At 46.3% G+C, this 27,273-nt stretch overlaps 2 protein-coding genes across 5 annotated transcripts in view; one reads left to right on the top strand and one right to left on the bottom strand.

The window, feature by feature from the left end:
• The window catches only part of ADRB2 (adrenoceptor beta 2), a 54,726-nt gene extending 48,303 nt beyond the window's left edge, over positions 1-6,423 (bottom strand). For 3 of the 4 annotated variants that reach the window (XM_041748376.1, XM_041748373.1, XM_041748374.1), the window contains exon 1: positions 4,975-6,423. In XM_041748376.1, coding sequence (XP_041604310.1) covers positions 4,975-6,154 — 1,180 coding nt within the window. In that variant the 5' untranslated portion in view covers positions 6,155-6,423. Of the gene's footprint in view, positions 1-2,170 lie in introns of those variants that run through there. The other variant, XM_041748375.1, reaches the window with a different exon arrangement.
• Positions 6,153-22,244, top strand: LOC121486976 (basic proline-rich protein-like). Its single transcript, XM_041748472.1, has 4 exons — positions 6,153-6,329; positions 6,400-6,915; positions 18,417-18,516; positions 19,206-22,244. The coding sequence occupies exons 1-4, from the start codon at positions 6,153-6,155 to the stop codon at positions 19,244-19,246; spliced, it is 834 nt and encodes a 277-aa protein (XP_041604406.1). The 3' UTR covers positions 19,247-22,244.
• Positions 22,245-27,273: the final 5,029 nt, after the last annotated feature.

The raw sequence follows: 27,273 nt of genomic DNA, 5'->3' as shown, positions 1-27,273 counted from the left end.
ATTAGGGAACGGTCTGAATACTTTTTAAGAACATTCAGGTCTATTGTTTTCAAGGACATGGAGGCACAGATTTGGAAGGAGCTTAGTCCAGCTCCTGCTCTGCGCAGGAACCCTTTGTACTTCACACCACACAGAGCTTTATTTGGGCTTCTCCGAATGCTTCCAATGACAGGAAGCTCACTATTCTGATAGATAACCCACTTCACTTTTAAAGTCTTTTTTTCACCTGAGCGGGGAATCGACCTTTCTCTGAGCTTCTGCTTGCCTTTCGGTATTCATGTAAAATTGATATGCTCCTTTTCCCCAGATGGTCCTTAAATATTTGAAGGCAGGTATCATGCATCAAATAGGTCTTCACAACATTCTCCTCTGCCAGCTGGCCACCCCCAAGATACTCAGTCATTATTTATATGACAAATGTCATCAATTCTAATTAGAATTACAAACTAGTGTCTCTACTTAGCTTCTAAATTAATGGTTATACAAATTCATACCTGAGCAGAGCTTAGAGACCACCTGCACTGGCCTCGTGATTTTACAGACGAGCAAGATGAGGTCCACTGAGGAGAACTGCCTGACCCAACATGAGAGAGAGAGAGAAAGAGAGAGAGAGTGGAGACCTGGAACCTAACGGCATGAATTCCCAGTGCCGGCCTCTTTCACCCTGCCTCCTATTATTCATAAGATACCAGTATTTCTTAAGCCCTTGAGAGTGCTTGGGAAGTTTGTTCTCTTAGGTATTTCAAAAATGCCTCCTTCAAATGATATTTGCACTGTCAATGAAGGAGGGATTAGAGCAGGGCAGAACTTATTGGACATTATGCTGTCCGTGCAGTCTCGTTCCAAGTGCATCCATGGCTCTCTGCTGTCCAAAGACTATCTCCCTTGCCCTAGAATGCGATAGCTCCAAATGGATGGTGCACCTCCAGGGCCGCCTAGCCCTGCCTCACTTCCCATCGGGTCTAGGTTCCCGCTCCATTTCAGAGAACTTCCCAACTTCAGAACCAAAAATGATTTCCCAGGATGTGAGGCAGGCTGCATTTCTGCTCTAGCCCATGCTTGTTTTCAAGTGTGAAATCCTCTTTTCACCTTTGCCCAATTCTCGATGAAAAGACAAAGCAAAGGCTCAGAGAAACAAACTAGACACTTGGGTGATTGGTTTCCTGTCCCAGTCCCCAGCAAGCCTGCAGTCACATGCTTCGAAGGGCACATTCCTCCCTGCCCCAGCCCATAGCAGCCTCCCTCTTCTCTCACCGAGGTATTGCGTTTCCAGTTCTTATGCCCGTTCTGGCATGGATTATGAGCTGCCTTGTGCTGCTTCCTGGTCTGCATGGGTTTGGACCCACGGAGACCTGGGTTCCAGTCCTGACTCTGCAGCTAGCTGGTTTGTGAGGCTTTGGAAAGTTAATCTTTCAAAGCCTCTGTTGTCACGTCTGTTAAGTGAGGACAATTATATTGCCTACATCATAAGGCTATCAAGATGATGTAATGCCTAAAAAGGTGTCTAGAACTGTCTGGATCATTTAGTAAGATTCCAGAAAAGGGATCTGTTTAGTATTATTAATCTTATTAGCGCTATAGAAGTGTATACTCTTCTCATGCTGCACACAGTAGGGGCTGCATAAATGGCCCTGATCGATCCAGCCTGAGTTTCTTTTGGTAGTAGTTTCATCAGAAATATTCTAAGCATTGCTTGTCAACAGTCCCCACTTCCCAGCTCCTTTTTCCCCAGGTTCCTTCCCCCCCAAGAGTGACCTCAGTGGGGAGGCCCACCCTGGCCTGCCACTTTGCACACCTGTCAGCTTGCATCTCAGGATAAGGTTCTCACTTGACAGACTCTGAGAACTTGCTGTCCAGGCAAAGAAAACTTTAGGATGATGAATCCAACACAAACCTTATGTAACCAACCTGTCAGCAAACAGAGGGACAGAGGGACACTGACAAACGCCTGCCCGCCTCCCCCCACTCAAAGCGCAAAACAAAAGATGACAGAAGGCAAGGGATTGAGCAGTACGTAAAATGCTGTTTTGTCAAGACCCTTAAAACTCATCGAAGTTTTTATATTTAAAGGATTCCTAAAGGAACACGAATATGGCTAAACGTCCTTGTACCCAAATTTTAAGTGAAATTATATTAGATGCTTCTCTAACCAAAAGAATATAGATACAACTTTTTTTTGTTGTTGTTAATCACGTTTATTGTCCACAGGACTTACAACGGTGACAGAAAAGTTTACATTTTTTCTCCTTGAAATTTCTACCTGGAGTGGCTTATAATTCCTGGTTGGGTTGAGGAAGCACGCATCTCTTCCCCGCTCCTCCCTGCCACCCCCCCCCCCCCCCCCCCCCCCCCCAGCGCTGAGGATATCCTAGTAGACTCTTGCTGAGTAAAAGAACAATACTTTCTCTTATCCCTATTGTGGTTATTTGGTCATCGCCTGAATTCTGCGCTAAGGACCTGAGAGCAGTAACACCCACTGAAATGAGTTTGTTCTGTGACAGTCCCAGGGAAAGAAAGCTGCCACCATCGAGGGCGAGGACAGAAGTCAATGGCCATGCAGTGGAGGGAAGACATCTGTTCCAGGAATAACAGCTGACAGCTGGGTTCTACGGCTGCAGCCCCGTCTCTGACATCCTTGGCTTCTTACCTTGGGCAGGTCATTCCCCCTCAAAGGTTTTTTGTCTTTTTGGATGCCAAATGCTTTCTATGGGCTCTTTCAAGTCCAAGATCCTGTGAGGCCACCAGGAGGGTGAAGACTGGCTGGAGAAGCTGCCCGCACCTCTGGGTGTGGGGCCCAGAGCAGGAGGAGAATGTGAGAAGAGGCAGCAAAGCCCTTGGAGAAAAAGTAAAAGTGCTGAAGGGCACACACACACTCTCCAATTTGCCACGGCACGTCCTGAAAACTCGGGCACCTAGCTTTCTCCCGAGAGCTGCGTGTGCACCCGGACACCCATCACTGCGCTGACAGGAAGCAGAGGAAGCCAAAGCTTCTCTGGTTGGGGACCTTGGCTGGGACAGAAGGGAAGAGAGAAGTGGAGTCGGCTTCGTGAGCGGGTGAAATGGCAATGAACCTGCAGGCTGATCCTCTCCAGGCTGGCGTTGCCAAGGAGGACGGTCCACTCGGTCAAACCTGGGCCAAGCTCTGGCTCAGACACACGGGCAAAAATAGAAAGGGGGTGGGAGAAGAAATGTGTTTACTTTTGTGATTTTCCCTCATGTGCCTCTTAACGGTACTAGAATCTCTCCACACAAAAAGGCAGTAGACTCACAGGCCTCGCCTCCATGGATAAACCCTACCAAACAATGCACATCCCCACAAATACAGTCAGTGTCGGGGCGGCTGGAAGGTGAGTTGGGAAGGCAGCATGGCAGGGTGGAGGGGTGGAGGGAAGAGCGCCGGCCCGGGGTCCGTCACTAACCCAGTGAACCACGGAAAATCCCTCTCGGATGCTCTGCAAAATCAAGTGGCTGCCCTGTTTAGATTTTGGAACCTTGCATCTGTGGTTCTCAACCAGGGGTGATTTCACCCCTCACGGAGTATTTGGCAAGGTCTGGAGACAGTTTCGGTTGTCACAGTTCAGGGGGTGCTGCTGGCATCTGATGGGTAGAGGCCAGAGATGCTGTTGAACATCTGACCATGCACAGGACAGGCCCCCGCCCAGAAAATTACCTGGCCCGAGATGTTAACAGTGCCAAGGCTGAGAAGCCTGGCTTTATATCGAAGTGAGGAAGAGAGGCAGAAGGAGGAGGAAGGTTTACAATCTCGTTTTGAGGTCATGAGGTATTTATTCATCGGTTAAGTGTTTTCCAGCTTTCTCCCTAAGACCAATGCCCTTTTCGGTTTCCCTTGGAATGACAAGGGCTCTGTCTGGGTAGCTTGTGCATGAGAGCTTCTTCCTTTATCCTTAAAATGCCAAACCTGACACAGTACGAAGATCTCCACTATATATAGATCTGCAGCCAATATATGACATAAGCAGCTGTTAAACAAGTAGGACTAGAAGGTGAGCGGTGGGGGCGCGTGGAGGGACAAAGCAGATGCCTGTAACTCCGTTTCTGTGAGTCAGTGTTTCTGATGTAACAACACAGAATCATCACCATAGGACCAGCGAGACAAGCTATGCTGACGGCAGGCACAACTGCTCTGAGGCACTGGCATTGAGAGAGATACAGGTTCGCAGCAGCAGATTCAAAGGCAAAGGAAAGGGTTAAGCAATCAGTGCGTGCCATTCCTGTATCATTCCATATTAAGTCCCTGGGCAGTTATTTATTACAAATAGTTACCTGCGGTTTCCAGTGGGGGGAGGCGACCACACTCCAGTCAAGGGGTTTTGGAGAAACAGGTGCAATGAAGTCATGGTCAAACAATTTATTTACTGTAAACTTTAGACTTTGCTCAGGAACACAACTGAAGCTGCCCCTCAAATCCCTGCCTACAACAACACCCTGTTTGAGCAAATAAGAGGGGCCAGCAGAGTCCGTGTTCACAGCTGAAAGGTCCGAGATACTCAAGATCCTCCAGTGCAAGGGTGCAGGAAGAAAAGACTCCTTCACATACAGATGACCAGCAGCAATATATATTACCCCTAATACTTGATCAATGAGGTAGATCCACAGAAAAGTCATCAAAACATAGCAGCCCCAGGTCCTCTGGGACCAAAGCCCTTCAGACACAAACTTACACGTTCCATGCAAAAAAAGGAACTGAACTGTACAACAAACAATCACTCGGATATGCTTTCTCTTATTTTACAGCTTAAAAAAATAAAAAAAAAAAAGGCAGAAGGCCGTCCTTCCTCCTGCACATCTCTATACAATGTTATTCTAAATTTATTACACTCAAGTTAAATAGTCTGTATAGTGTTTCGTTGCGGGGAGGGGGTTCATAAAGAGTAGAAAAGCTGCATTACAGCAGTGAGTCGTTTGTACTACAATTCCTCCCTTGCGAATCAACACTATCGCTAGGCACAGTACCTTGACGGTCTTCCGTGCCTGGGGGGTCCTCACACAGCAGTTCGCTGTCTTTCTCCTGCCCCAGGTGACATCCACTGTGCTCCCCAGCATAGTCGCTTCTGCTGTTACTGTTGTTGGAGTAGCCATTCCCATAGGCCTTCAGAGAAGACCTGCGCAGGCACAGAAGCTCCTGGAAGGCAATCCTGAAGTCAGGGCTCCGGCAGTAGATAAGGGGATTGAAAGCAGAGTTGACATAGCCCACCCAGTTTAGGAGGATGTAAACTTCCTTAGGGATGAGGTTATCCTGGATCACATGCACTATGTTGACGATGAAGAAGGGCAGCCAGCACAGGGTGAAAGTGCCCATGATGATGCCCAGAGTCTTGAGGGCCTTGTGTTCCTTCAAGCAGAACTTGGAGGACCTCCGATGTCCGTGCCCGCTCCGCCCATCCTGCTCCACTTGGCTGAGGTTTTGGGCATGGAAGCGGCCCTCCGATCTGTCGATCTTCTGCAGCTGCCTTTGGGCCACCTGGAAGACCCTGGAGTAGACGAAGACCATGACCACCAGGGGCAGGTAGAAGGACACGATGGAGGAGGCGATGGCATAGGCTTGGTTCGTGAAGAAGTCACAGCACGTCTCCTTGGCGTAGCAGTTGATGGCTTCCTGGTGGGTGGCCCGGTACCAGTGCATCTGGATGGGCAAGAAGGAGGTAAGGCCTGACACGATCCACACCATCAAAATGACCACGCGGGCCTTATTCTTGGTCAGCAGGCTCTGGTACTTGAAGGGCGAGGTGATAGCGAAGTAGCGGTCCACCGCGATCACGCACAGGGTCTCGATGCTGGCCGTGACGCACAGCACGTCGATGGAAGTCCAGAACTCGCACCAGAAGTTGCCGAAGGTCCACATCTTCATGAGGATGTGGCTGGCCCCGAAGGGCACCACCGCCAGGCCCATGACCAGGTCCGCACAGGCCAGGGAGGTGATGAAGTAGTTGGTGACCGTCTGCAGGCGCTCGAACCTGGCGATGGCCGTGATGACCAGCACGTTCCCGAACACGATGGCCAGGACGATGAGCGACATGACGATGCCCATGCCCACCACCCACGCCTCGTCCCGCTCCTGCGGGTCTCCCTGCTCCGGCGCGTGGCTCCCGTTGGGCGCCAGCCAGAGGACGCTGCGGTTGGCGGGCTGGCCCATGGCGCGCGGGCCGGCGGGGAGCGCGCGGGCGCCTCAGCGGGCGGACCTCGGGGGCGGCGCCGCGGGCAGCGAGCGGGCGCCGGGAAGCCGCATCCAGCTCGCGGGGTGCAGTGCGCTCGCCGCGGCGGCCCCCGCAGCCTGCGCCCCAGAAGCCGCCCCGCGCCGCGCGCCGCCCGTTATGTGCACCGGCCCCGGGAGCTGCCCCGCGTGACGTGCGCCAACTTTCCGCCAATGGCGCGCGGCAGCCCGAGGGCCCGAGCGCCCCGCCCCGCCCGCCCCGCCCGCCCCGCCCGCCCCTTGCTCTCCCGCCCGCTCGCGGGGCCGGCCCGGGCGGGGCCCAGCCGCTGCCGGGGGCGCGCGGGCGGCCGCCTCTCCCCGCCGGCTGCGCGGCCGGCCCCGGAGGCCCGCGCCTGGGGCTGGCGAGCTCCCCCGCCGCGCCGGGGCTTGGCGCTCCCCGGGGGCCGCCACCTGTCCGGCCCGGGCGCGGGGCGGCCGCTTCGCCCCCAGCTCTCGGAGGCGGCAGCGACAGGCAGGGGCAGGCACACGTGCACCCGGCGGGCAGGCTCAGGCTTCTGCGGAGACACGCCCGGCCAGCGCACCCCCCAAGCGCACTGGTGCGCGCGCGCACAGAAGCCCACGGGCGCAAAGTCACCCCTGCCCGGCGCGCACAGGAGCGCCCAGGCACAGAGCCAAGTAAGCAGGACGCTCAGCGCTCACGTGGAGGCAGGCAGAGAGCCACAGACCCGGACGTCCCCCTCCAGGTACCGCAAACCCCTCACTGGGGCGCACGGCACCCCCCTCCCCTCCCCTTCCCAACACACACACGCACACGCACACGAGGCACATTCCCTTTCAAACAGTTGGCAGGACCGCAGGAGGTGACTTCAACAGCGGCCCGATTTCCTTAGCACACTCACTGTCAAGCACTTTGGGTGCCCTCCTTGGGAATTTGCAGGCGTTGAGACACAGGATTGCACCCTCTGGATTTCCCTGGGAGCTGGAGCTGGGGTACGCAGGCCCGGGTTTGGGGACCCGGAGACAGGGCTGTGGGCTTCCATTCGTAATTCTTGGGCGTGTGCTATCACTCCCTCCTCATCTGTGGGAATGAAAATGAGTTGAAAATAGAATAATTTTCCTTTCAACCTCATCTTCTTCAGCAATCCCGCTGCCACTAGAAAAAAAAAAAAATGCTTTCAGTCTGCCCGGTAGTGTGTTGATTTGTCCCGTTGAGCCATATGAAACCGCCTCTCTTCTGTGGCATTTGACTTTAAAAGTGGCTGTTTCATAGGGCTCAGACCATTAGAATGTGTTAACATTCAGAAAGTTTTGAAACCACAGGACAGAAGATAATTTCTCCTTAAAAAAAAAAAAAAAAAAAGTCATACCGAGCCTTCAGACTAGGGTCTTCGTCCATGAAATATTATCCTTTGCATCTGGCATATGACTCGACTGTTAAGAAGAAATTAATTTTCAGGATTTGATTTCACATGTATTAGTAGCTTCTTTGAAAGACTAAAAGTATTTCACGCAGTGTAACCAAACATACTTTGTAGATTACATAATAACATAACAATGGCTAACATTTAGGGAACACTCTGCTATGTGCTTTTCATGCATTATTCCATTTAATCCTTCCCACAGTCCCATGGTGGGGGGAGCACTATTTTTAGCTTTATTCACAAATGGGGCTCCAAGAGAAAAATAGCTTGCCCAGGGGCACGGGGCCAGGCACTGCCAGAGGCAGGAGGTGAACCCAGGTCTTCTTGACTCTAAAGCTCATCTTTTAATCCTTTCGAGGTACTTATTATCACTTGCAGAAGGGAATGGGGGCCAGGCAAGAGACTACAACCAGAATTGGAATACTCAGGTTCCAGATCCCCTGTCCTAGCACTTTCTAGCTCACCTCCCTTAGGCAAGTCAAAAAGAGAGAGCCTAATTTCCTCCCTCTCTAAGTGGAGAATAAAGTCACTCCCACTGGGCAGAGTGAGAGTGGAATATATAATAATAAATGTGAAAGTGCTTTTGCACATGTATGCACCACACAAATATGGGTTATAAAATGAAATATATAAAGATCACTTAGTAGTTTAGAATGTGTTGTCAGTCTTCTCTAATAGAACAAATACTTAAGGACAAAAGTTAACTTGGCTGTTTACTATCCAAGTAAAGCCCAGAAACAAAATTTAATCTGCAATGCTCCCTTTAACTTCCTTGACCAGCCAGAGATTGTTTTTGCAAGACAAATGCCTTAAAAAGGAAATATTCCCCATAAAGGTGCAAATATTAATTAAAGATCTATTATGCTCCCATAGCTTTCAAAATATACCCACCCCATATTTGCGTTTTCCAAAATTGGCTCTGGTGTGATGCATTTTAGGAAACGGCAGTGTCTGTTATGCAACACAGTTTCTTTAAATATACATCTAGCCCAAATTGTGGAACCAAGCCTTTTAAAACCTCCTTCCTGTTTGCGAAGCTATGGAATAAATAAGCGTATTGTTTAACCTTCCCATAACAACAACAACAAAAAGAACAAAGAAAGCCCTTTTAGGATAAACACTAATTGATCATTTAGATATACACATGAGTCATCTAAAAGTTTAACTTTGAATATTTTGGGAAACACCTTTTAAAAAAACCTACAAACACTAAATCAAAAAGGGAAGATGGCTTATGTCAACGAGGAGGTTCCAGGCTTTTACCCATCATCTTTCCCAAATGGGAAAGATCTTCTCCTAGCCCCTGCTCACCACTTTTTTCTCTCTCTCTCCCTCCCTCTCTCTCTCCCTCCCTCCCTCCCTCTCTCTCCTCTCTGCTTCATCACCAAGCTGGTAGGAATTTCAAGATGCTGCCTTCACACCAAGAGTCTTCTCCTGACCTCCTTTTAGAATTGGGCAGCCCGGTGGCTTAGTGGTTTAGCGCCACCTTCAGCCCGGAGCCTGATCTTGGAGACCCGGGATCGAGTCCTGTGTCAGGCTCCCCCTACATGGAGCCTGCTTGTGTCTCTGCCTCACTCTCCTTCTGTGTCTTGAGTAAATCTTTAAAAAAAGGAATTGGAGTAGAGAGAGTTAGTTAGAATGGGAAAGAGGCCAATAGATCATTTAGTTCATTTCCCTCCATGGTGCAATGAAGAAACTAAAGTGCAGAAGTAAGAAGTGTCTAGTCGAAAGTGGCAGGCAAGATAAAAAGATCCAGGCCTGCTCCCCGCCTTACATATGTCCAACGCAGTCACTTCATTTCCCAGCAGAGGACTTTGATTGGCCCTGCTTGCTGGGCTCGTGGCATTAGAGACTTAATGCTTCAGCTGAACTTGGAAGTTCTTAGTAGTCTAAATGCACCTTGATCTGATGTAAGAAAAAGCAGGCTCTTTTATGGTGATTGATAGTGTCTAATTACATATTTTGTTCAATCCCTTAAGACACTAATTTGTCGTTTCCTGCCTGCCAAACAGAAACAAAACAAAACACATTTTGATTTACTGAACAAATGTTTGAATAGGAGTAAGGTTCTTTGGTGCCAGGGAATGTCCTCACACCATTAGCTGGACAGCTTAGGAAAATCTTATCCTGTTCTTGGCTTAGATGAGATTCCTTCCATCTCTATGACCTGAGCAGATAAACATCTGTAGATTTCTTTCTAAATAATGGTCTTAAATGTCTTGTCTTTAATATTCTCTCTGGATACCTTCACCCCATTAAGTTTACATTAAATGAGATTAAATGTAATGTTCCGTGTGCTCCCTTGCAGAAGAGATAACTCTTACTGTTTCCTTATTTTTGAATCAAAATGTACCCGTAGAATGCACATTTATCTTATCGGGCGCTATGTGTGAAAGGCCCCTTTGAAAGTGAATAATGAGTAATTTGCTTGTAATTTGAGTTTTGGTGAAAAAGAATGAAAACAGGAACAAAACTTGGTGCCTTAGAAAGAAAAATGACTATGGGGACACCTAGGTGGCTCAGTGGTTGAGCGTCTGCCTTTGATTGAGGTTATGATCCCAGGTCCCGGGATTGAATCCTGCATTGGGCTCCCCACAGGGAGTCCGCTTCTCCCTCTGCCTGTGTCTCTGACTCTCTGTCTGTCTGTGTTCTCATGGATAAATAAATAAAATCTTAAAAAAGAAAGAAAGAAAGAAAAATGACTGAAAATTACTGTCACCGTCGAGTTATGTAGCTGGGTAGAATGTTTTTGGTTTTTGAGTGAAATATCTCACAGTCTGGTCAGCCCCTTACACAAGGCATCCACCAAAACTCTCAGCTCTAGCAAGGGCAAGCTCCCCACATCCTCCTGCCACTGTGTATTTCTGACTATGCAGAGAGTGAACTGCAGTACATCTCGCAGCTCCGGCCCAGGGATTTAAAGTCTGCCCCCTTGAGGCCACTCAAAACAAGTTTCCTTTTTCTTCCCCAAGACCGTCCTCAAGGTTTTGGGAGAATCCCTTGGCGGTCTCCGGAGCCTTCCTTTCAGCTTAAATAGCCCTTGTTCCTTTGGGTCTAGAGTCTCCTTTACCATCAGGGCAGACCTATTCATGCTTGGGTCTGTCAATGTCTGAACTTAACATCAATACCTGGAATGATCATAGAACAAGTCCTCAAATAATCAATTTGCAGTCACTGTGGCAACCAAAAAGTAAGCAGAGCAACCAGCAAAGCTTTCAGAACGGCTGATTATACCGGATGAATTTAATTTCCTGCTGTGCTAGCGTTTTATGAGAGACATGCTAATAAATTCTCCACGTCTCAGGGGGACCCAGTGAGGGGAGATGGCTTAAATTAAAGCCAGAGAGACTTCAGTTGGTCCTCTGAAGGGCTACTTGGCCTGAAGACTTCCAAAGAGGCTAATCTCTACCAGCTCTTCTCAGTTGGGACTTCATAAGAGAATTAACCCTGCAAAAACTGAGTGACGCTTCTTACTAATTTTCCCAAGAACAGTACCTAGCTATATTACCCACCTAGAGCTCTAAGAGAGAGGTTAAGTTGTTACATGCAACGTAAGGGATGCCTTAGGGCATAGGGCTTAATTCTTTGGCTGAATCTGAGTGGCATTGCTTGGAGTTTCCTGCAGATAGGGAATGAATGGTGTGTGATGATTAATACTTCTGTGTGATGGAAGCAGGTTGGGGCAGAGGAGGTAACATGGATGGGGGATCAGGAGACCCAGGCTCTGGGCTCAGGACAGCTATAATGTTATAAATAACCTTAGTCAAGTCACCTTCTTTCTTTGAGCCTCAATATTCATCCATGACACGAGGTTGGCCTGGGTGACATCTAAGACCCTCCTATTCTATTCTAAGCTGAACGAGCCTGTTGTGGGAAGGAAGCAAGTGGAGGGTCACTGAGGAATTGGGTTCCTGACTCTGAGGCCACCAAGGCACTGGCAGGCAAAACCCATCAATACTCTACAAAACAACTTGGCCATGCTCCCTTCCTCACGCCAAAGTTCACCATTGTGATTCTTGCCATTCCAATTAGCAGGTGTACCATTATTTGCTGAATACTTTATTGACATTGACTTCTTTCTAAAACCCAAATACATTTATTTTTAAAGAAAATTTTGTGTTGCTGCCATTGCTACACGTGGTAAACCGGTGTCATCTGCCATAAATAGAAGGTAACCATGAAAACAAAACAATGTTAATAAATTCTAGCTAGATTTTGCCGCTTGCCAAAGTTCTGAGCCTGGGGCTTGCTCTTTTTATTGAAAAGGAAGATTAGCAAGTGCTGGGGAGATAATAATGGTTTTCTAGCACCAAATGAGGCTTTCTCCACCTATCTGAAAAGACCGAAAGAAAATTGAAAAGGGGATCACTCTTAATAGTAGTCACTGTTTTTAATGTGGTGTTACTAAAGTATTTATAAAATAATTTCTTATTCTACCTAAACGGATCTCAGCCCCAGACTTGTGCTAATGCGACCCACCACTGCGATAGAAAAAAGCATGGGTTTGGGAACCAGTTGGGTCTGGGTTCCAATGGTGATTCTGACCTTAAACCAGCTGAGTGCTTCAAGCAATGTGCTTAAGCCCTCTGGGTCTCAGAGTGATTCTTTGTAAAATGAGGATAAAAATCCCTGAAATGGTTGTCGAGGGAATAGAAAGAATGCACGAAAAACTGGGTTTGGAGGGGAAGGGAGAAAACCAGGAGACATGACAGTAGAAAGGTCAGCATAACTTGGATGGGTTGAGAGTTGGGGAGTTGAATCAGAGGAATCAGGGCCATCACCCAGCAGGGACTAGACAAGGAGAGCAGTAGTGTAAGTGTCTGTAGGACAGGAAGTGGTGATGAATTCAGATATGGCCATATGGAATTTGAGGTTTTGACTGGACATCAAAATAGAAGTTAGAATATCATCATGATTAGGAGATTAAGAAATTTGAGGTGATGTGTCTGCCAGTGGTTGTCATTTACACTGAAAGTGTTCTCTGAACTGCAGTACCCACAGAAGATGCCTTTGGTGGTTAAATGAAATAATGCATCTAAGGAACTTAGCACAGAGTTTCCAAAAAAGTGTTTATCTTCATCATCATCTCCTGGATTTTCCAGCATACCTCCAATTTCAGGACATTGTATTCATTTCTCCGAGGGCAATCTTTCAAATGAAAAAATAAATTGATCTAACAGGGAAACAGAATCTTTCGTATACATCATACTACTGAGAGTAGTACAGCCTTTGGTATGGATTTTTGGGAAATGTCTTAGGTTGGATTTCCTAGCATCTGCTGTAAGGATGAGGGTTTTTGTGCAAGTGATTGATGAAGAAAGGGAGAGAAATAAGCCAGGAAAGGGAGAGGCAAAATCGGTATGCAGCTTTAAGCAATGACCCCGGCACAGCTTGATCCTCAGAGGAGCTCTGGAGTGACTCTGGTGCCAACTGCTTGGTTTGAAGGCCTGGTTACTCTGATTCTTAGCTGTATAGCCCTGAACAATGACTTAATCTTGTGTCTCAAACTCCTCACCTGTATATTGGAATTGTTGGTAATAGTGTCTCACAGTCCCATGGGGTTGTTAGGAGAAATAAATGAGTTCATATCTGCAAAGTGGCTAGAACTAGCTAAGCACAGAGTAAGCAGTAAATTCACTATTGGTATCAAATTCAGAGAAGCTGTGGAAAGTTCTGTTAGCTATGGCACTCAGGAAACCGACCACGGGGAGATTGTATACGCAGCCTCTTGGGCTGAAGGACTAAGTGCAGACCTCCCAGTGTTTGAGCCTCAGGAAAGAAAATGCCTGAGAATGTGTGGTGGGCCCTGTAGGCAAGAAGTAAAATGAATGTGGGGATCAAGCAATGTCAGCTGGAGCAGAGGAGGACATGAAGCAGGGCTGAAGGGAGAATAAAGAGAAAAAATAAAGCCGGCTGTGGCCAGGAAAGAAGGGCAGAGGAAGAAAATTGCCTTTGATCCGTTCAGGAGAGGAGGAAGGGCTTATCTCTCCAAAGCGGTGCCTTGTGCTGGGTGGCACAGAGGGAAAGATCTCACTGCACCAATGAGAGAATATCCAGATACCCCAGCTGGGCTAAGCACTGTGAGGGCAACGAAACAAGTCCAGGGGCCAGAGGAAGAGGACCCCTGTCTTGGCCCTCACACCTCTGTGTGGCTGTCCCTCCCTGGGTCTCAGTCTGGTCTTCAATCTGTCAAATAAGAAGGCTGAATCGATGGACAGCATCCAAGCCAAGTGGTTGTCAAGGGGTCTGAGAGACAGCAGGCACAGTTCTTATTAAACGTGTGTGTATTAATAATAGGAGCTGGACGTAGCACCTTATACATATCCTCTCCTCTTTTCTCATTTCTGTGTAACATGATGAGGCAGACACATTTATCCCCATTTTACAGATGGGAAAATGGAGGTTTAAAGAAATCACAGCCCACCTCAGCTAACATGAGAGGTAAAAGGAGCAGAAGAGCTTCAAACCTAGTTCTGTCTGATTGGAAGACTGACCCTGATCCACGATCGCAGGACCCAGATGCAGAAGCCCAGCCAGTGCAAGGACTGCATGCCCAAGCTGGAAAGGCGGAAGCGCCCTGGTTGTCAGAGCCTTGCCACTGACTTTTACCAGACTGTTCGGGTCAGGAGGCAGCAGTTTCCAATGCTTATGGGAAAAAGGCCAAGTGACCAAGATTTGGGGCCAAGCATCCTTGTCACAATTTCTAAAAAGAGAAGAGAGGATGTCAAAAGTTGGAAGTCACTGGCCATGAGCTGTTGGGTTTTTCTGACATTCCTTCCTCCACTCCTAGTGCTCTTCCATTCCACCCCCTTGCCTTCTCCCCTCTTCCTGTACCAGTCCCTACGCCCAATACACACACATATGCACGTGCACATGCATACATACACACACATGCACACACTCATGCTTGTTCAGCTTCCTTCAGCAGGACTTGCTGACTATGAGACTGGATTAGATGCTTCTTCTATTGCTTTTGTGTCACCCCACACACTAGCACTTAGCCCATATTATTATTACTCCTCATTTTGTTCGCTAATATTACTTTATTCATCTTCATGTCCCCAACCCTCCAACACAGGGACCAGAATACAGAAGGCAGGTGCTCACGACACGTGTGCATGTGCACACACACATGCACACACACATTTACCTAGACATTCTTAAAGTAGCAGAGGGACATTACAAAATGAACAAGTGAACAAAGGTCCTTATTTTTAAGAAACTCAGATGCTGGGAAGGGAGGTTGGTACATGAACTTCACTTCCATGTAATGGAGTAAATACTGTGACAGAGCTGGGGAAACTAGCTCGGTACTCTGTCTCCCCATGTAAACACTGAGGAGGAGGCCTAGGGAAAACTTCCAAAAGAGCAGGCGAGCAGCAGATAACAAGGAGTCTTTAGCCAAGAGAGTAAGGTGATTCTTAAAAAGAAGAACTAATTTAACAGAGCTGTTTGGAGACTAATTTGGTAGAATTTACTAAAATGTAAAAAGTATATATCCTTTCATCTAGCAATTCCCTTGCTTGAAATGTGTTCCTTAAAATGTTGGATGTTTTACCTGAACGTCTAATTTCAATTTTGTTTGTAAAGGAGAACAAAACAAAACCAATTGTTCAGAAAGGGGAAATGATTAAGTAGACCAGAAGAAACACATAATCATGATGGGTAATCATTAAAGAGAATGAAGTAGATCTAAATGTGTAGACTCAGGAGCTTGCACCGTATTTTATCACTAAGGTAGAAAAGCAAATTCTATACCAGGCTGTATAAACTTATTTCAGTTGTGTTATGTTACAACCATATGTGTGGGAGTTTTAGGTATCTTAGTTACTACTGGCAGATCCTGCTGAAAGCCCTAGGGGGGCAGAGTTAGCACTTAAACATGGTGCTGCTTCTCAGGGATTTACTGGAACATGGTGAAGATAAGGAGGATAATGATATGACAGGGTGTGTGATAAAGGCTATAAAAGAGGTTTAAAATAGATCTGCATGGACAGAAGCCTGGTCTTGTTAGTTTGTGACAGACGGTGAAGATAAATCAGAGTTTCGTTCGGTTGGTGGCCATAAGCTGGGCGTGGAGGATAGACGTGACTTTGGTAGTCAGGTGGTAGTCAGGTCACATGGAGAAGAAACATGTGAATGGATGTAGATGTGGGAAACTTTGAACTGTGCTTGAGAAACAGCAATTACCCCAGAAGAGTTATGCCACCTGGCCCGTGGGTAGGGGAGCTGTAAGGTGAGATGTGGGCTATGTATTTTGGAAGTCTCAAAATGCCGGGATAAGGAGTTGAGGTTTACAGGAAATCATGGAAGGGGGTGGGACAGGCCACGGAAAGCCACAGTCCAGGAAAAAGCCCACCATGGGATAATGGAGACTATTTCACAGAAGCGTGCCCAGCAGCCCTTGCCAGAGGGGTGGATTAGGAAAGAAACCAAGGCAGCAAGGGAGTGACATGGTGCTGCCCCTATGGCTCTTTGCTTGGTGCCAGGTCTTTGCTTCCTCATTTGTAAAGCAGTTTGGACTCTTCTCCTCTCTGCCCCCAGACCGGTGGTGAATCAAATGCACAAATGTGTGTGTGACTGTGGGGCTGGTTGCCAGGAAAGGGCTGCTTTCCTATAGGGACTGTGTTTATTGCTGTCAGAAAATACAGGACAGAGCTCAGCAAGAGGAGAGTTCAGGCTGCCACAGGGGGAGGGACGTGTGACAAGCTGTGGGAACATATGGGGTGGTCATCTGGGCCACAGAGCCTGAGAGGAAGTGAGTGGATCTACATGCAAAGTCCAGAAACAAGAAGAAACCATTTCTGACCTACCACACTGGCAAAATTTAATGCTTTACAAAAACCCAGGGTTGAGGGGGTGCCTGGTGGCTCAGTGGTTGAGCGTCTGCCTTTGGCTCAGGTTGTGATCCCAGGGTCCTGGGTCAAGTCCCGCATTGGGCTCCCTGCATGGAGCCTGCTTCTCCCTCTGCCTGTGTCTCTGCTTCTCTCTGTGTCTTTCATGAATAAATAAATAAGGTCTTAGAAACAAAAAACAAAAAACAGGGTCGGAACAGGACTCAGGAATATGCTGTCGTCACATTTTACACAGTTACGCAGGTATTGTCCTAAGCACACAGATCTGTACAACATATATGAAAAGGATGGTCACTGCAATTTAGCATAATAAAAAAAACCCAAAAATCTGTTTAACATAATATTGTTTAGTGCAGTAAGAAAATAAAAGCTGGAAATAAGGCTACATAAATTAATGTATTGACATACATGGATTATTATGTAAATGCAGATATGTAGCAGCTTTATTCATAATTGCCAATTTATTCATATTCTGGAAGCAACCAAGGGGTCCTTCAGTGGATAAACTTGTACATTCAGACAATGGAATCTTATTCTGCACTAAAAGGAAATGAGCTATTAAGCTATGAAAAGATATGAAAGAGGGCAGCCTGGGTGGCTCAGTGATTTAGTGCCACCTTCAGCCCAGGGCGTGATCCTGGGGACCCGGGATCAAGTCCCACATCAGGTTCCCTCCATGGAGCCTGCTTCTCCCTCTGCCTGTGTCTCTGCCTCTCTCTCTCTCTCTCTCTCTCTCTCTCTCTATATATATATATATATATATATATATATATATATAATGAATAATAAATAAAATATTTTAAAAAGAAAAGATATGAAAGAAACATAAAAGTGTATTACTAAGTGGAAAAAGCCAATCTGAAAAGGCTACACACACTGTTTGGCTCCAACTATATGATACCCAGGAAAAGCCAAAATTAGGGACAGAATGAAGAGACCAGAGATTATCAGAGGTTAGTGGGAAGGGAGGAATGAAGAGGCAAAGCTCAGTGGATTTTTAGGGCAGTGAAAACTACTCCGCATGATACTATGATAGTGGATATATGTCATCGTACATTTGCCAAAATCTTTAGATTGTGCAACCCCAAGAGTGAAGCCTAATGTAAACCATGGACTTTGAATGATTATGATCTGTCAATGTAGGTTCATCAACTACTACAAATGTACCTATCTGGTATATATATGCATAGGGCAGGGGGTGTATGGGAAATCTCTGCACCTTCTTCTCAACTTTGCTGTGAGGCTAGCAGTGCTCTAAAAACTAGAATCCATTATTTTAAAAAAAGAGGAAGTTTTGTACCAGCTGGTATGAAGCAATATCCAAAATACATTTTAAAGTATAAGGGCTCATTGTACAACAGCATAACATATCCTCATTTGATAAACCACAGTATGTGCCATCTACTTAACAGCACAAATATGTATCAATAGGGAGGTGTGTAAATTAAAAAAAAATGCGTATGGCTGTACAATGGATTTTATCCTGCAGTTCAAAAGAATGAGATAGATATGTGTGATAAAGATCTCCAAAAGGTCTCTAAGATACTAAACGAAAAGGGTTGAAACAAAAGTAGTATGTATATCACCTTTCTGTATAAATAGCATAAGTTTTTATTTTCACAAATATACTCTGGAAAGACTTTCAGAAAGTTAGCAGTGTTTACTATAGGGGACTAGTGACAGGGAGATGGGGCTGGTGGGGAGGACAGGACAGTAGGCTTTTACTTTCGTCTTTCACTCATCTGTTCTGTTTGATTTTTCACTATGAGTATGATTTTTTTTAAGTGTAATTAACATACATTAGTTTCAGGTGTACTATCTAGTGATTCAACAATTCTATACATTTCTCAGTGCTCATCATGGTAAGTGTACACTTTAATCCCCTTTGTCTATTTTACTCCTCCCTCCATCCTGAGATGTGTCCTATTAGAAAGTGTAATTTAATAATACTTTTTTTTTTTTTTAAAGTGTTGCTCTCGGATTTCTAGAATGTACTGTTATGGCCACAGAGTTCTTCCTCATGACTACCCTTCTCTGGTGAAGAAGCTGAAATACAATTTAACCAAACGTGAGTGAACTTAATAATAAGTCTTGTCTATGGAGGCGAGGGGTGAAGGTGGGGAGAGAACATGCAACAGATAGCAGCCAGGATATAAAAGTAGACATTGTTAGAATTTTTAGTAACTCCTTTGGAGGGGGAAGAGGAAGGATGTGAGAAGAAACCAGAAATGAAAATAGAAATGGCAAAAACTTGAACAAATGAGGAAGCCCTATGAGAAAAGCCTGAGCTTGCCAAAGCTGTTTCTGGGGCCTGGGTTCTCTTTAGAGTGTACGTGTGTGCACATCTCTGACTGTGTCTGCTCATGTGACCCTTTTTGACAGTCCAGGGGCTTAGCAGGGCGAGGCATCATTCTGCCTCAGAATCGGGGTGCCCCTCTGGTTTGCCCAGCTCAGTGGAGCCGAGGGGTTCCTCAATGCAGCCTCAGACAGCAAGGAGCCTGGTGGGAGGCCCTGGCTCTGGCTGCCACACTCCTAACTCCCTTCTGTCTCCTGCTTCTGTGTAAAATTAGGTTTGTACAGGTCTTCCTTTGCTAAAAAGATACCCACTGATAGTCCAACTCTTTCACGGTCCCATGGGGAAACTGAGATCCACAGTGAGGAGGGAAACTGAGAAATATAATAGAGGGGGAGGCATGAGTCAGAGGCCAGGGGTTCTGATTCTCAGTTCCCTTACAGCTTTTCATTCTTACATTTTAGCTGAAACTGAAAAGAAGACGAGAAGACCTGGGGCGAGCTGAAATTTCAAAGGCTTAAGTTGAAAGAGAATGTTCCTGGGGGGTGGGGGTGGGAGGGTGGCCCGGAATATTAGACTCACAAAAAACCAATAGGGAGAGAAAAGCATTATCAAGGAATTAGAATAGACAAAAGAGGAAAAGTGAACCGAAATATTTTTGAGGATAAACCGGATCCTAAAATGGAAACAATGAATTGAAAGGCAGGGTTTAAAAAAAAAAAAAAAAAGCTGGTGCAACCAACAAATATGTTTTGATCGCCCGCCACGGACGCCACTGTTGGTTCCCTGACCGGCTGAGATCCTGGCCTCGGCGGGTTTGCGGCCTGGCGGCCAGTCCAGTTGGGCAGTTGGCACCGAGCAAGAGCACGGATCCGCTTCTCCGAGCTCTTGTTGGACGTGCTCTCCTGATGGACGCGGCAGTTATTTGCCAAGTGCAGCAGCGTGTGATGTGCCCCGTCTGGCATAACAAAGATGTTGGCCTCCGCCTCTGTGAGGTTCCCAGTGCAGAGAGTGGAACTGGCCGCGTCGGGGAGGCCGGGAGGGGAGAGACCTAAGGCCTTGCTTCCTGGTTCTGATTACAGGAAAGTGGGGGAGAGCCGGGTAAACACAGCAGCCCCGGAGGGTTGCTAAGAGGGAAGGAGAAGGACGTAGGGCAGAGGCGCCCAGCTGACATACCGATGCGGCCCACCTGCTCGCCCAGGCCCTCAGATCCCCAGATTCCTACACTGAGGAGGGGCCCAAGGCCCACAGGCAGGCAGGGGCTCACCCAACGTCACACAGCCAGTCGGAGGCAGTGCTGGCAGCGGAATCCAGGACTCTTCCCATTGCCCCATCCTGCCACACTGAAGGGACAGCCCAGTGGTTAATTAAATGCAGGATGTTCTGGCGTCAGGCTGACCTGGATCTGTACCCTGCTTCTGCCACTTGCTGGTGGTCTTGTGATCCTGGGCAAGTTTCTCTCTCCACCTGGATGTCTCCATCTGTTAAATGGGGACCGTGATTGTCATTACTGGGATGGCTTCCCTCCACCATGGCCATCCTCGCTTCCTTCCCTCCTGTGTGTGCCATTGCCCCATCAAAAGGTGGCGTTTATCTTTCACCCTCTTGGATCTGGTCTGACTTGTGACTACCGCGACCGGCGACTACAGCCGACGTGACACTGTGGCAGTTCCAGAGCAAGTCTTTGTAAGGACTGGCAACTTCTGCCCGTGTCTCCTGAGTTACTTGCTCTGGAAGAAGAGCTCCACTGAATACACGAGCCAAAGACGGCCATGCAGAGAGGCAGCTCAAGCAGGCTGGGAGGTGGAGAGGCTGCGAGGAGAGAGATGCTTCTGCCCCTCTTCCAACTATTCCAGTGTAGCCTCAGCCTTTGGATGACTCCAGCCTCAGGCCCTTGGGACTGCAGATGCATGAGAAGCTCCAAGCAATACCTACCTAGCTGAGCCCCTTCCACAGTCAAAAGAGGTAATCGTACATTGATGTTTTTAAGCCACAAAGGTTTAGGGGATGCTTGTTACACAGCAGCGATAAGGGGACCACGTGCTTACTGAGGCTATTCGTGGATCCATGAGACAATTATGTAGAATAGAAGTGGAGACACATGAAATATGAATGGTAGCTTTTTATTTTAGTGGACTAAATGCAAACAACAAACTCCAAACACCTCCATCAGTCTCTACTAAAAAGCACATTACAGCATCCCTGAATGATGCATTTGCAGACCACACAGAATAAACTTCCTTTTCCCTTCACCTGACAGTCTTTGAAGACAGCCCAGCCCCTACGCCCTGCTCTAGCCATACCAGCCTCCTCAGACCTTCCTATGAGTCAGGTATTTGCACATGCTGTTCCCGGTGCCTAAAAGCCTTTCCTTCCCCCTGTTTACATCTTTACTGCTTACTCACCCCTCAGATGAATCATCATTTCCTCTGGAAGTGTGGGTCCCCACCCTCTGGGGAGATGCCCTCAGAATACGGTGCCCCTCTCCTTCCAACACTTATCTCAGTTTTGCACCTTTGCATGTATTCGTGAGATTATGCAATCACCATCTTTCCCAGAAGACTCTCAGGGCAGGGACAACATTGATTTCATTTGCCTTGGCTTATCCCTATATCCCCCCAAACTAGCCCCAGTTGGAACCCGGCCACATGTGGATCCTCAGTAAATGCTTTCAGTGAGCCAGCAAGTCAGCTCCCACTTCCCTTATGCCTTTTCTTCTTCATATTGAGCATCTCTAGTCCCTTTGGGGTGTAGGACTTGGTTTCAGCTTCATTCCTCTTCCCTATGCTCAGCTTCTGATCTAGGCTCCTCAGCCTGTAGGTCCTGCCGTCTCATCACCTTTAGGACTCTACCTTCAAGCCCTAAAACCTGAGGCTTATTTAGTCTTTCTGCTATTTTGGAAGGAGGCATTTCTAATACTAAGAGGTTCCTCTTCCATGGTCATCTGTTTCCAAACAAGGCAGTTTCTCCCTCAGACTTGAACAGTGGGTACCCAGGGCTGTTGACAACAATGCGATGAGCATGCCCTTCCCTGCATCAATTCTTGCAATACCACACCCTGTCTTCTTTCAGCCGCCCTCTCCACTGCCCTAGCTAGAGCACCAATCATCCCTCATCTGGGATGTTCTCTCTCCCTCACACCAGCTGCCTCAGGAATTTCCTGAACTACAAATCTGCTCCTGTTACATCCCTGCATAGACTTCCAGTGAACCCTGCCTACCTTCGTTGTCTTTAGCAGAAGTTGCAAACTGGTGGCCACATCTGGCCTATAGAGGTCTTCAGCTTGGCCAAGGGAGTTGAAAGTAATGAGGCACTAATGTTTAAAAATTTGGGACTTATAAAATTCCAGATGCTCAATTTCTCTTAAAAATATCAACGTGTGGGCAGCCCCGGTGGCGCAGTGGTTTAGCGCTGCCTGCAGCCCAGGGTGTGATCCTGGAGACCCGGGATCGAGTCCCACATCGGGCTCCCTGCATGGAGCCTGCTTCTCCTTCTGCCTGTGTCTCTGCCTCTCTCTCTGTGTGTCTCTCATGAATAAATTAATAAATAAAATATTTAAAAAAATATCAACGTGTGTCTCAACTATACCTCAACAAAAAAGAAACAAACAAACAAACAAAAAGTAGGCAGATATAACCTCAACATACAAAAATCAATTTTGCATTTCCAGTAAGGGGAGGAAAGACAGAATATTGAATAAGTGACGTTGGAATGAATGGCTAACATTTGGGGGAGAAATTAAGTTAAACTCCTGTATTATATCAGATGTAAAAATTAATTCCCCACAGATTAAGATACCAAAGATAAAAAATAAAACTATAACAGTACTAAAGGGAAAAAAATACCAATGATCCAGCCACATTGGAGACATGGAAGAATGAGTTGAAGCGAAGGAGTCTGGGGGGCACAAGGTCTTGAGTTTGTCGTAGTTCCCACCATTCCCTAAGGAACCCCATGTTCCCCACCAGTGGTCAGCGGTTATTCATCATTGCATTGCATGGCCCATCCCAGCTGTTTCACCTGTTATACTTCCCCCCTGGTTTCCCTCAGTCCTTACATTGCCACCCCTATCTGGCATAGGAGAATTCTCAGTTTCTGAGTCTGTTAAGAAGTAGACAAGAAGGAAAGAAATACAGAACACTTTCACCAGCCAGTCCCTCTTAGTCCAGAGCCATGTGTAATTAAGGGAGAAAATTTAATTTTGTGTGGGGGAAGAGCGAGATTATAGTCAGTCTTTATTTTCTCCTCCATACTTTCCCAAATTTCCTACATTAAGCATGCTTTCCTTTTGCAAAGCTAGGCTGAAAGACGGGATGTCCCTGCAGATTTTAGCTCTGTCTATAAAATTGAGGGTACTTGGTTTTCCTTCTATAGCTACTTGTACTCCTGGATCTGTTATCTAAGTAGTGGCTTCTTACTGCATACTACCATCAGCTCATAAATCAAACTAAATTTAAATTACCTTTTACTTCTCTTTCTTGTAGTTCTACTTTTTTGAGGGTAATTGTTACCCTCAAAAGGTAACAGTTGGCTTATCGAGGTATAAAACGTACATATAAGTGCAAACATCTTAAGTAAATTTACTTTTTTTTTTTTAGGGTAATTGTTACCCTCAAAAGGTAACAGTTGGCTTATCGAGGTATAAAACGTACATATAAGTGCAAACATCTTAAGTAAATTTAACACATTTTAAGAAACGCAATTCAATGCTTGGTGCATTTTTATAAAATTACCACACTCTTGCAAATGGCATCAGCTCGAGAAAGTACTTGTGAACACATAGCTCTTTTGATCCTTATGATCTTGAGAGGCAGGCTGACTTGCAGGTGAGCAAATTAAGGCTCACAGGAGGCCAAAATAAATGCCTTGCTTTAACCCTCTGAGCTGGCATGCAGCTGAGCTGAGACTTGAACTGAATCTCCCTGCACTGTGATTAGACTCCCAACAAGGCCATGGGAGGCAGAGAGCAAGGACCATGTAAGAGGACTGGAGGAAATATTGTTGCTGTGAATCAGACACATGTTAGACTTACGCCCATGCGCACCTACAGCATAGGCTCTTCTCAGTTGCCTCCTCTTGACTTGCTCCTCCCTCTCCTCCCCGACACTCTGCACTTCAGCTCTCTGTTCCTTTAACTGAATGTGAAACATTCCCTTTCTTGGCTGTTTTGGAATTGCCATACCAAAGGTTTGTCTAAGAGAGTCACCAATTGGAGAAAGGCACCTCTGGCTTCCTTCCTCTGCCTTCTTTGGAGCATGTAAACAGTAGCTGGAGAATGGAAAAAAGGAAATGTCGTGTTTATTTGATGGCTAAAGCCTGTGATAGGGTCCTCTGAGTGACAACATCATTCAGAAATCCCCAGCAGCTCCTGGGTGCTTCTGTCAAATCCACACTCAGACTAGCAAAGGCCCTTAGAGGCCATCTAGTTCCTTCTCTCTGCCATGAATGGGGAACCAGAAGCTCAGAGGAGGGAAGCTGCTCACCCAGGGTAAGTCAACCTGAGGCAGAGCTGGGATTGGAAACTCATTGGCAGGAATCTTTCCTAACTTTGTGAACTCGATAATTTTTGCATTGGGTTCTTTGCTTGTGCTGGCTATGTGCCTATTGCCTTCTCTGCCCTGTGACACTGGGGCTGGGTGTCTGGAGGTTGCATTGCCCAGAATTCCTTGCTGGGTGTCTTGGTGTTTCCCTCTGACAACAAAGGGCCATCCTAGCTCAATTTCTGTAATTTTCTGCACACCCTGTATCAGCTGTGGGTGTTCTCCAGGGCAGAGGCTTGAGCCACAGCCACCATCTGAGATCTAAGCCTTAGCCCATGCAGGGCACTCTCTAACTCTTGCTTTCTGCGAACCTTTCCATTCCCCTTCTGTTCCCTCCATCTTAGAGGTGGTAACTATTTCTCACAGTTACTCTTATATGAATTTTCTTAGCATTCTCTTTTTGCTTTTACAACCATCCAACAACTGCAATCAATTCCCTGTATTAAATGCCTGTTATTGAAATCCTACATGGCCACCCAGGTGCCCCAATAATTTCTCATTTAATTTTAAACTGTAAATGACAGCAAAGTACTAGGGGATATGTTAATGTTTGATGGGGAAAACAGTTCCCTTGAATGAGAGGGAGACATGCATATGGAAAGAACTAGTCCCCTAATTCTTTGAATGCTATTTTCCTCATGTTTAGAGTAGAGGGTTGAATCTGATAATCCTTCTAATGCTGTTTGCCTAATATCCTATGATTCATTCCCTGAAAATAGAAAGAGGTTTTAAACGGTTCATGCTTAGTATGAGTGAGAAGTTGAAGGAAGATAGTCTAGTGTCTCAATCCCTTCTTTTTATCTCTAGCAATAGCGATCACTTTGAAATTCACTTCTTTCTTAATGACTAGGCATTCCACGTCTCTCATGTGCCAGGCCCTGTGATAGGCATGAGATTGGCTTTGTCTATTGGAATCTAAATGGATGGGTTTTTTCCTGCTACTCTCAGGCACACAAGTGTTCCTGGGCCAATTGCTCCCTGGAGTACTATATTAATTTCCTAGGGTTGCCATAAACTGGGTGGCTTAAAATAACAAAAATGTATTGTCTTACAGATCTGGAGTCTGAAGGTCTAAAAATTAAAGTGTCAGCAGGGGGATCCCTGGGTGGCTCAGCAGTTTGGCACCTGCCTTCGGCTCAGGGCGTGATCCTGGAGTCCCAGGATCGAGTCCCACATCGGGCTCCCTGCATGGAGCCTGCTTCTCCTTCTGCCTGTGTCTCTGCCTCTCTCTCTGTGTGTCTCTCATGAATAGATAATTTAAAAAAAAAAAAAAACACTTAGTAGCATTGCTGTGAGCCTTAAAGAAGTACCTTATGCAGGGGCCTGGCGCAAAATAAATTCTCCATACATGCCAGATATTGCTATTTCTTCAAGAGAACCACCAGTAGGAATCATCATTTTCCTGACTTTCAATTGGCTTAAGTAATTTCTCATTTTTTAAATTTTATTTTTATTTTTTTGAGGGTGGGGAGGGGCCGAGGGCGAGAGAGGATCTTAATAAAGATTCAATCTCATGACCCTGAGATCATGACCTGAGCCAAAATCAAGATTCAGAGGCTTAACTTACTGGCCACCCAGGTGCCCCAATAATTTCTCATTTAATTTTAAACTGTAAATGACAGCAAAGTACTAGGGGATATGTTAATGTTTGATGGGGAAAACAGTTCCCTTGAATGAGAGGGAGACATGCATATGGAAAGAACTAGTCCCCTAATTCTTTGAATGCTATTTTCCTCATGTTTAGAGTAGAGGGTTGAATCTGATAATCCTTCTAATGCTGTTTGCCTAATATCCTATGATTCATTCCCTGAAAATAGAAAGAGGTTTTAAACGGTTCATGCTTAGTATGAGTGAGAAGTTGAAGGAAGATAGTCTAGTGTCTCAATCCCTTCTTTTTATCTCTAGCAATAGCGGATCACTTTTGAAATTCACTTCTTTCTTAATGACTAGGCATTCCACGTCTCTCATGTGCCAGGCCCTGTGATAGGCATGAGATTGGCTTTGTCTATTGGAATCTAAATGGATGGGTTTTTTCCTGCTACTCTCAGGCACACAAGTGTTCCTGGGCCAATTGCTCCCTGGAGTACTATATTAATTTCCTAGGGTTGCCATAAACTGGGTGGCTTAAAATAACAAAAATGTATTGTCTTACAGATCTGGAGTCTGAAGGTCTAAAAATTAAAGTGTCAGCAGGGGGATCCCTGGGTGGCTCAGCAGTTTGGCACCTGCCTTCGGCTCAGGGCGTGATCCTGGAGTCCCAGGATCGAGTCCCACATCGGGCTCCCTGCATGGAGCCTGCTTCTCCTTCTGCCTGTGTCTCTGCCTCTCTCTCTGTGTGTCTCTCATGAATAGATAATTTAAAAAAAAAAAAAAACACTTAGTAGCATTGCTGTGAGCCTTAAAGAAGTACCTTATGCAGGGGCCTGGCGCAAAATAAATTCTCCATACATGCCAGATATTGCTATTTCTTCAAGAGAACCACCAGTAGGAATCATCATTTTCCTGACTTTCAATTGGCTTAAGTAATTTCTCATTTTTTAAATTTTATTTTTATTTTTTTGAGGGTGGGGAGGGGCCGAGGGCGAGAGAGGATCTTAATAAAGATTCAATCTCATGACCCTGAGATCATGACCTGAGCCAAAATCAAGATTCAGAGGCTTAACTTACTGGCCACCAGGTGCCCCAATAATTTCTCATTTAATTTTAAACTGTAAATGACAGCAAAGTACTAGGGGATATGTTAATGTTTGATGGGGAAAACAGTTCCCTTGAATGAGAGGGAGACATGCATATGGAAAGAACTAGTCCCCTAATTCTTTGAATGCTATTTTCCTCATGTTTAGAGTAGAGGGTTGAATCTGATAATCCTTCTAATGCTGTTTGCCTAATATCCTATGATTCATTCCCTGAAAATAGAAAGAGGTTTTAAACGGTTCATGCTTAGTATGAGTGAGAAGTTGAAGGAAGATAGTGCTTATTTTGTATTCCTCAC

The sequence above is a fragment of the Vulpes lagopus genome, chromosome 3 (assembly GCF_018345385.1).
Source record: "Vulpes lagopus strain Blue_001 chromosome 3, ASM1834538v1, whole genome shotgun sequence".
NCBI lineage: Eukaryota > Metazoa > Chordata > Mammalia > Carnivora > Canidae > Vulpes > Vulpes lagopus.
This window is presented reverse-complemented; position numbering and strand designations above follow the sequence as displayed.

Excerpts from the sequence above, each read along its gene's own strand:
- LOC121486976 (XM_041748472.1), top strand. The coding sequence starts at position 6,153 with ATGGCGCGCGGGCCGGCGGGGAGCGCGCGGGCGCCTCAGCGGGCGGAC. Across the intron at positions 6,330-6,399 it reads CCCCGCGCCGCGCGCCGCCC|CCCGAGGGCCCGAGCGCCCC; the intron begins GTTATGTGCACC and ends GGCGCGCGGCAG. Across the intron at positions 6,916-18,416 it reads ACCCGGACGTCCCCCTCCAG|TGTTGCTCTCGGATTTCTAG; the intron begins GTACCGCAAACC and ends TTTTTTTTAAAG.